At 51.8% G+C, this 10,196-nt stretch overlaps 1 protein-coding gene across 1 annotated transcript; it reads right to left on the reverse strand.

Annotated features, from left to right (window-relative positions):
- Positions 1-8,089: 8,089 nt before the first annotated feature.
- On the reverse strand, positions 8,090-9,300 carry MRGPRG (MAS related GPR family member G; the record flags this gene model as incomplete). Its single annotated transcript, XM_079709459.1, is given in 2 exon segments — positions 8,090-8,655; positions 8,658-9,300. Coding segments are annotated over 2 exon segments (1,209 nt in total).
- Between the last annotated feature and the right edge of the window lie 896 nt (positions 9,301-10,196).

Genomic DNA, 10,196 nt, shown 5'->3' on the forward strand with positions numbered 1-10,196 from the left:
CAAGCGTCCCATGGGAGGAAGAAACCGATGCTGCAGCCATGTTTAGTCTATTGCTAAGTCCAGCTGATTCACCCATAAGTCACAGGCCCGGGTCCTGTCCCTTTTCATTCTTCTGACCATAACCAGCTCCTCTGAACAGGATTCATACGTTGAAGCTCTGACCCCCAGTGGGATGGTTTTGGGAGGTAGGCCTTTGGGAGGTGATTAGGTCATGAGGGTGGGGCCCCGTGATGGGATTAGTGTCCTTATAAGAAGGGGCAGGGAGAGACATCTCTCTCTGCTGTGTGAGGACAGAGAGAAGGCACCATCTGCAAACCAGGAAGAGGGCTCTCACCCTCGCCCTACCATGTCAGCACCTTGATCTTGGACTTCCAGCCTCCAGACTGTGAAAAATGCATTTCTGTTATATAAGCCGCCCAGTCTGGGGTGTTCTTGTTATGGCCGTCTGAACCCACAAAGACATTAACATCACTGGAGGCTTGATTTATGCCAAACCTCATGTAACGTGCTCTCTGTGCAGTGAGTCACCTCATTTAATCCTCATGCAGCCCCGGGAGATGGGTATGGGCCCCCAACCCTTGGGGACATACATGTTTTGGAATTCAGAATTATCCTTATTCTTTTCATTAGAAAAAATGCGTACAATGAGAGAGCTGGCAGAGTAGCTGAAATCAGATTAACCCTACTGCTTTCAATAATCAGAAACTCTGGAATAAACAAAAAGCAACTGTAGGGCTTCCCTGGTGGTGCAGTGGTTAAGAATCTACCTGCCAATGCAGGGGATACAGGTTTGATCCTTGAGCTGGGAAGATCCCACATGCCACAGAGCAACTAAGCCCGTGCACCACAACTACTGAGCCCACGCACCACAACTACTGAGCCTGCGCGCCTAGAGCCCATGCTCTGCAACAAGAGAAGACCCCATTTGCCGTGATTAAGGAAAAGCTCACATGCAGCAATGAAGACCCAACGCAGCCAAAAATAAAAATAAATAAAATAAATAAATTTAAAAACAAAAAAACAAAAAGCAACTGTAAGAATACACAGGAGAGTAGATAAATGCAGGCAGAAATTGGAGGGATGCAATCTGGATTAGTTTCTTTTCACTGCTCTGACAAATGAGCATGAACTTGGTGGCTTAAAGGAACAGAACTTCTTAAAATTTTAAGGCAATTAATTAATTAGTTAATTAATAACTTTATTATGAATTAAAGAGCCTATAGTTCTGGAGGGTAGAAGTCTAAAATGCTGGGCTGTACTCGTCTGTGGGCTCCAGGGGGAATCTGTTCCTGCCTTTTCCAGCTTCTAGGGGCACCTGTGCTCCTTGGCCTGTGGTCCGCTCCTCCGTACTCACAGCCACTAGTGTAGCATCTTCTCTTCCTCTGACTCTGCTTCCCTGTGTCTTCCTTCTGCTTGCTATACCTTCTCTGGTCTTCCTGTCTCCCTTTTATAAGGACCCTTCTGATTACATTGGGCCTACCTGGACAATCCAGGGCAATCTCCTCACCTCAAGATGTTTCATTTAATAACACCTGCAAAGTCCCTTTTGTCATACAAGGGAACACTCACAGGTCGCATGGATTAGGGCATGGATATCTTTTAGGGGACATTTTCAGCATACCACAAGCACAGGTGTTTATAGGTGGTGTGTTTTTTTGATGGGCTGATCCTTTTATCATCCAAAAAAATGTCCTGGTTTATCTCTAGTAACAATTTTTTACTTAAAGTCTGTGTTGTCTGGTATTAGTGTAGCCACTCCTGCTCTCTTTTGGTTATTGTTTGCATTTTATATCATTTTACATTTAGACTATTTGTGCCTTTGAATCTAAAGTGTGTCTCTTGTAGGCAGCTTATAGTCGTATCATTCAAAAAAAAATCTGTCTGGCAACCTACGCTTTCATATGGCGTGTTTTTATTACAAAGGGTGTAGACATCTTTGGGGGCATTATTCAGCCTACCACACGATTCTGGGGGAAGGAGACAAATTGGTGAGCTCCACATCTATCCAGCTTTTCTCTGGTGGTGCATTGAAGATTGGGGGCAAGCAGAAAGTGGTCAGTCTTACTGAGATGGAAGACAGAGCTTGGAATTTGGGGCTGCTAGAGGGACTGGAAATTGAAGGAGAAAATCCAAGAACAGAGAGATACACAGAGAGGAGAGCCCCCCAAATCTGTGTGCAAATACCCCTCAATTCCTTGGGAGCTCCCATTGGATTAAAAAAGGAATACTACCCAATAATATGCTGTTTACAAGAGACACACTTTAAATATAAAGACGCAGATAGATTGAAAGAAAAGAATTAAAAATATAACATGTAAACAATAATCGCAAGATAGTCAGTGCAGCTAACTATTACCTTCGAATAAAGTAGACCTCAAGGCATGGACTATCACCAGAGACAAAGAGGAACATTTCACGATTGTATTAGTAATCTATTGCTTCATAACTAATTACTCTAAAATTTAGCAACTTAAAACAGTAAACTTTTATTATCTCATAGCTTCTGTAAGTCAAGAATTGGGGAGTGACCTATCTGGGGTAGTTCTGGCTCAGGGTCTTGAAATCAAGATTTTGATCACAGCTGTGGTCATCAGGTGTCTTGACTGGGGCTGGAGGGTCTACCTCCAAGATGGCTCATTCACATTTAAGCTAAATTCAAATGGTGAAGTGGAAAAATTCCCTGAAAAATGAGACTTTCTAAAACTGATGCAAGAAGAAAAAGAGAATCTGGGTAGCCCTGTATTTTTTAAAGAAACTGAAATTGTATTTTACACTCCTTCCACAAAAGATGGTTTCTCTGGTGAAAGAGTACTGGTCTTTTCCAAATTCTTACAGAGTAAGAGGGGATGACTGATACTCCAAACTGACAAGGGCATTATGAGAAAATAAGCTAGAGACCAGCATCTCCCATGAATGTAACTGCAAATGCCATTATCAAAAGATTAGAAAATCAAACCCATCAATATATAAAAAGGATAATTAATCTACTATGGCCAAGCAAGGTTTATCCAAGGAACACAAAGTCAGCACTGGAAAATGAATCAATGTAATTCAACAAAGTAACAGACCAAAGGAGAAAAACCATATGTCATCTTAATAAGTGAAGAAAAAGATTTGATTATGTTTTTTTGTTTGTTTGTTTTGTTTTTTTGCGTTATGTGGGCCTCTCACTGTTGTGGCCTCTCCCGTTGCGGAGCACAGGCTCCGGACGCACAGGCCCAGCGGCCATGGCTCACGGGCCCAGCCGCTCCGCGGCATGTGGGATCTTCCCAGACCGGGGCACGAACCCGTGTCCCCTGAATCGGCAGGCGGACTCTCAACCACTGCGCCACCAGGGAAGCCCTGATAATGTTTAATACCCATGCCTGAGTAAAAAAAAAAACCAACTCTAAGAAAACTAAGAATAGATGGAAATTATATCAATATGATAAAGGGCATATACAAAAAGCCTACATATAACATCATATTTAATGGTGAAATATTGAACACTTTTCCCTGTAAGACTGGGAATAAGGCAGGGATGCCCATTTTTACCATTTATTTATTTTTTTTTATGTGGACCATTTTTAAAGTCTTTATTGAATTTGTTACAATATTGCTTCTGTTTTATGTTTTGGTTTTTTGGCCCCAATTCACGTGGGATCTTAGCTCCGGACCAGGGATAGAAACTGCATCCCCTGCATTGGAAGGTGAAGTCTTAACCACTGGACCATCAGGGAAGTCCCCATTTTTACCATTTCTATTCAACATTGTATGGGAGGTCTTAGCCTGGGCAATAAAGGAAGAAAAGGAAATAAAAGGAAGTAGTAAATGATCTCTATTTACAAATGACATGTTTGTGTACATAGTACACAAACTAAGTAGACTTCAAAAAGACTATTAGAACTAATTTAGTAAGTTGGCAGGAGAGTTATTCAATCCTATAAAAAGTCAAGATCAAACAACTGGAAAATGAAGTTAAAAGATAATTTTGCATAGCATCAAGAAACCTCAAATACCTAGGGGTAAACTTTCCAAAATATGAACAAGATACCTATGCTGAAAACTACAAAAAATACCTGACAGAAGTCAAAGACTGAAATAAATGGGGGTTAAACATGCTTATTAACTGAAAAACTCCATACTGTTAAGATGTCAGTTCCCCATGAGTTTTTTATAGAATAACTGAATAGATTCAATGCAATCCAAGTCAAATTTTCAGTAGATTTTTGAAAAAATTGTCAAGCTGATTCTAAAATTTATATAGAAATGCAAATCTTGAAGAAGAAATAAAAGATTGTAGGACTTAGACCATCTGACTTCATGATATATTTAATGCTGGTAATTAAGGCAGTGTGATGCTGGTATAAGGATAGACAAACAGACCAACACAGAACAGAGTCCAGAAATAGACCCACCACATACAATCAACTGATTGAAAGTAAAGGCATCCATGTTATTCATGGGAAAAGGGAAGTCTTTTCAACAAATGTGACTAGAATGACTGGTTAGCTACATGGAAAAAAAAAATAAAAGAAAACAAAAACCAGCTGAAACTTGACCTCTGTTTCACACCATCTACATTAAAAAAATAATAATTTTATTTATTTATTTATTTGGCTGCATTGAGTCTGTTGCTGCACGTGGGCTTTCTCTAGTTGCAGCGAGCGCGGGATACTCTTCGTTGCGGTGCGCAGGCTTCTCATTGCAGTGGCTTCTCTTGTGGAGCACAGGCTCTAGGCGCGTGGGCTTCAGTAGTTGTGGTGCACTGGCTTAGCTGCTCCGAGGCATGTGGGATCTTCCAGGACCAGGGCTTGAACCCGTGTCCCCTGTACTGGCAGGCGGATTCTTACCCACTGTGGCACCAAGGAAGTCCACACCATCTACATTTTATTTGTGATGAATCACAGGAAATGCAGACCCAGGAGGAAGGTCACATATGTGTCTCGTGCCTCGTGCCCCCCCTGGGGTGTCCTCTGTCCCGTGTTGGTGCACACCTGTTCCCATCCCGGGGTCCAGCTGCCACAGCCTCCTCTGGGGACCCCTGTCTTTCTTTTCTTCTCAGCAAGTGCCCGTGTTTGGGGCCTTTCAGACTGCCCCCAACTGATGGCAGTCCTTTCCTTACACTACTTGGTAAGGCTCAGCGCAGACACCCCCTCCTCCAGGAAGCCTCCTCTGCTTTCTGAGTGGGGGACATGAGACCCACCCTCTTCTGTGCTTCCCTAACACTAAGGTGACGTGATGATTTGTCACCCACACTGGGACACGTGTGGGTAAAAAGGGGCAGGTAATGATTGTCAAGGGTGAGTCGGGACAGAAGGTGCCTCCCTAAACCTCTTCACATGCCGTCCTTGGATTGTGACAATGTGTCCGTCCCTTCTCCAGATGCTGAGCTCCTTGGGGACCGGACCACACCATGGCACGACCCTCTCTTGAGCTCCCGCCTAGTGCCTGGCCCCGAGTTGGCCCCGTTGGGGTTTGCTGGCTGAAAGGGGAGAGTGTGGCCGAGAGTAGGTGACAGGCTGTGGTGGCTGGACTCTGCCGTGAGAGCAGATCCCCTCCCTTCTTCACCCCCTCTCAGGTGTCGGGTCAGTAGTCAGGCCTCTGCTGGCCTGGAATGTCCCAGGACCCAGGACCGACCTGGTCTGAGTCCATTCGGTGGCGCTCCATTTCAGCCATGCCCTTGATTCACTTGACCCCATCTTTCGTGCCATCACCCGTTCACCCAACCACAGGTCCATCCATTCCACAAATACTTGTCAGGCCCCTCCGTCCGGGCCTCTGGTTCTCGGCCCAGGGAGACAGCTCCCCCCAGGAGCCCACCTTCCCGTGAGACACACGGACACTAACAGGGGTGCAAACATGAGCGCAGGAAATGCAGTGCGTGGGGGGTGGGAGGCCGCTCTGGGCAAGGGGATCCCCTTGGGTGCTCAGCCAGGGCAGGTGAGCACCAGAGGGGCTGAGGACAGGGCGCTTGCTGCCAAGGAGCTCCCAGAGTCACAGAACAGACCGGCCCAAGAACGGGTCCTGATGGCCGAGCAGGGTGTGCCAGGAGCAGTGACGCCAGCAGGCAGCGTAGGCGGTGTGCAGAGGTGAGGGTGGGCTGGGGCCATCCGGAGGACTGCCCCGAGACGGAGGCGGAGACGGGGCAAGCAATGCAGTTGGCCTTCAAGGTCGGGAAGGGCCCCAGCACTGTCCGCCCTCTGCCAGCCTGGCTGCCTGCCTCCTACCTCTGCATCCCGGGAAGGAGATGCTGTTCCCTCTCCTTTTGCAGACACGGCTCCCCGCTGTTAGGTGACTCGCTGGAGGTCACCAAGCTGGAGAGGTGCCAGCGGGATGGGAGCCCAGCCCTGCGACAGCCCCGTCCCTCCAGGTGGCCATCAGTTCTCCAGAATTGGGAACACGCTGGCTCTTTGGGCCCAGGCTGGCGCCCGTTCGCCCCAGAGGCGGGTTCCAGGGCCAGAGGTCCCACACTCCCCATCTGTCTAGACTGGGCTGTTTATCACACGCCCCAGACACTGCCAGCTGACCGTCTGTCCCCAGTGGCAGCACACAGATGGATGGCCCCTCAGGGGGCCTCACAGCTATTTCCTGAGGCTGGGAGGGTCGGGCTTACGCTGGGGCCCCTCTGAAGCTGCCCCCACCCTCATCCCATTTCCAGGCGTTCCAGGAAGGAGGCCACACTCCTCCTTGGGGTCCAGCAGGAAGTGGTCCCACGAATGGATGGCCCCTCGGCACCCTACCCCCCCAAAGCCAAGGCTGGGGTCCTCACCTACCTTCCTAAACCTGCCGAACGGGATGGCCTTTAGGCTGCCAGAGCCCTGGCCTTCCTGGTCTGGAGTCATCCAGTCCTAAGGGCAGTCTGGGGAGACCAGGCAGGGCGACCAGGACTGGCCAGAACCTTGTCCATCCCAGGGAAGGATGGACAACCTGCACAGGTGTCTCCGGGGTGGGGGCTATTGGTGTCTTTCTTCTTTCCATTTCTTAATGTTCTCTGAAGTTACCATAAGGAGCAACACATACATTTTCTAGTGAAAAAAGCACTTTTTAAAATAATTCTCCTGGACTTATAAAATGCTTTATTGTGACAGGTTTCACATAGCATATATAGCATGTTTTCTTTTTGGTAAAAATTGAAATTTCTGTGGGTCTCTATTAGAAAAATAAACACAGCTGGAGGGTTCTATGCCCAAAATGTCTCCCTCTAGGTCCAAAGAGTTTTGGTGATTTATTTTTTCAATATTTTCTGTAGGACTTGAAAGTCTTGACAATGACTATGAACTGTTATTTTAAAAAAATCATCAGAGGACTTCCCTGGTGGAGTAGTGGTTAAGAATCTGCCTGCCAATGCAGGGGACACGGGTTTGTGCCCTGGTCCTGGAAGACCCCACATGACATGGAGCAACTAAGCCCGTGCGCCACAACTACTGAGCCCACGTGCCACATCTATTGAAGCCCGCGCACCTAGAGCCCGTGCTCTGCAGCAAGAGAAGCCACTGCAGTGAGAAGCCCGCGCACCCCAATGAAGAGTAGCCCCCGCTCGCCACAGCTAGAGAAAACCCATGTGCAACAACGAAGACCCAACACAGCGAAAAATAAAAATAAATAAATTTATTTTAAAAAATCAGAAACACATAAAATGATTTGTTCTTTGAAAGCTAAAAGGAATGTCTGCAGTTCCCTTCCTCCCTCCCTCCCTCCCTCCCTCCCTTCCTTCCTTCCCAAGGGAAGCCCTGGGGTGTGGGAGGAGGGTGGTGCAAACACTGGCTGGGCAGGGTCTGCAAGGAGTGGGCAGGGATGGGTGGGGGTGATGGGTGAGCAAACGATTCCTGGGAGGAGGGGAAGTTGGAGATGGGGGTTGGGGGCAAGAGCACCCTCCAGGCAGCAGGTGTCCAGGACCCCCGTTCCGGGCGACAGGGCTGGAAGGGGCAGGGAAGGGCCCAGCTGGCGCCAGGCTCTGCAGTGACCCTGCTTTGGCTGGCACACTTATGGGTGCGTTTGGTGAGGAAGCAGCGCCATCTGGTGGCCCATGGGGAGACTGCTGGGCAGGGGTCACCTGGGCGCTGGGAGCCTGTGGGTGAGGCAGCGAGAGAACTCTGTAGTTGAAGGGTCACAGCACGGCCTCAGCGAGGACAGGCCCCGCCCAGCTGCCCACGTGGGCCTTGGGGGGCCGCCTCCCCTCCACCCCAGCCCTCAGCTGGTGGCAGGGGGCGAAGGGGGCAGGAGCTGGGGTGCCCATCCTCGCCCCAGTCCTGGGGGCTCCCCGCTTTCCTGCTGTGTCTCTGGCCTTGTCCTCAGGCCTTCCTTGTACTCCACAGGCTGGGCATGGGGGAGTCAAGACCACGGGTCTCATGATGCCCCCGGCCCTTGTGTCCCCAGGGCCAGTTGAGCTGGGGGGGCGGGTGCGGGATGACACGTGGTCCTGGAGGGTCTGGTGAAGGGTTGGGGGGACCCTGGGCAGCCCCGACATGCGGCCCATGGGAAGGAACAGCCCCCCGGCCCCCAGCTGGGCCCCCTCCCCCAGGGCCCGCTGGAGGACCACCCGGAGTGGCTTCCGCTTGCCCGGCTGCCGGCCCGTCGCGAAGTAGATGAGAGGCCTGGCGCTGCAGTGGACGCAGGCCAGGAGCGTGGCCAGCAGGAACACGGGCAGCAGGAGGCTCAGGACGGGGTGCAGGTCCAGTACAGGATGTAGGGGAGGCCGCAGAAGAGGAGCAGGAATATGGAGCCCCGGAAGATGCTGTAGAACTGAGGGCACGGGCGCTGGGAGCAACACATCACCCAGACGAAGAGCACAAGTCTGGCCACGCAGGCCACGCAGGCCAAGGACAGCAGCCACGGCATGCTAGCCACACGGTACCGCAGGCAGGTGGACAGGCGCACGCCCTCGCGCAGCAGGCCGCAGGCGCTGGCGGGCAGCAGCACGGCCGGCGGGGTCAGGGCCCAGATCGGGCCGCAGACGACGCCCGACGTGTGTCTGGGGCGGCAGCCCTGGTAGCAGGTGGGGAAGATGTCGGAGAGGCAGCGCTCGGTGCTGAAGGCCGCCAGCAGCCAGAGCCCCACGGAGAAGGCGACAAAGGTGACGCCGAAGTAGAGGCTGTCCTTGGAGCCCAGGGCCACCTGGACGGCCGAGAAGCTCAGCTGGCAGCCCAGGAACAGGAAGTCCGTGGTGGCCACTTGGAGGATGTAGACAGAGAAGGGGCCCTTCTTGATGTGGAAGCCCAGGTGCCAGAGGACCAGCCCGTTCCCCACCAGCCCCCCGAGGCCCACGGCCAGAGTGAGGTAGAAAACCACGCTGGGGAAGGTCCTCCAGAGCCCGAACATGTTGGCTGGCTCCGCGGCCGCTGGGAAGGGCCCTGGAGGGAGGCCACAGACGTTGCCGTTGTTATCACCGCCCGGGAAGGCGGGTGGCGTCCCGGTGCAGCTGGACAGATGCAGCTCCAGCCCGGGGCGCTTTTCCGGCCAGTGCCCAACCCCTCAGGCCTCATCATCTCTTTGTAAAAGGAGGATTAGGTAGGATGCGCCCAACACAGGGAGATGAGGATGGCCGACCAGGTGGGCAGGCCTGCCCCCTGCTGGATGTTTAGGTTAAATGCGCAAAGATGGATTGACAAGGCCATGCGCCGCGGTAGCAATGTCTCAGAGGTCGGCTGGACAGGTCTCTGCAGGCCAAGGGGGCTCTCGTGAGGACACGACTCAGGGACTCCACGGGGGACCTCCCACACTCCTGCTGGGTCCCTGCCCCAGAGGGTCTGCTGAGCACACTCTGTCCTGCACTTGCCGTGGACAAGGGTGGGTGCAGATGTTCTGGTGGGGGCAGTAGGCGGTTGGGCGGATGAGGAAAGGCTGAGGGACATGCCCAGCTTCCCCTGCTCTCCCACCTGGGCAGGCATGCGACTGGGGCTCCCGCTGCCAGCGGGTCATGCCGAGTGCTGCTCTGAAGCCTCAGCAGGTGTGTGGACTTGGTGGCGGGGCCCCGGTCCTCTGGGGAGAAACTGACACAGGTGTTTGCTGCCTGTGAGAAGCCAAGCCCTGCTCTGGTCCGAGGGGAGAGACCCTGTCACCGGGAAGCAGAGGCAGTGGAGGGTCTCAGAGCAGCCTCTCCCTCCCCTGGGGCCCTCCCCTCAGGGTCCACGTGGTTTTTGTTCTTAGCCTCAGAGAAGCAGTGGGGGGAGCCTCAGGACCCTGTCTCTGGGGTGAGGAGTCAGGGGAGACAGAGA

This window comes from Hyperoodon ampullatus, assembly GCF_949752795.1.
Source record: "Hyperoodon ampullatus genome assembly, chromosome: 7".
NCBI classification, from domain to species: Eukaryota; Metazoa; Chordata; class Mammalia; order Artiodactyla; family Ziphiidae; genus Hyperoodon; species Hyperoodon ampullatus.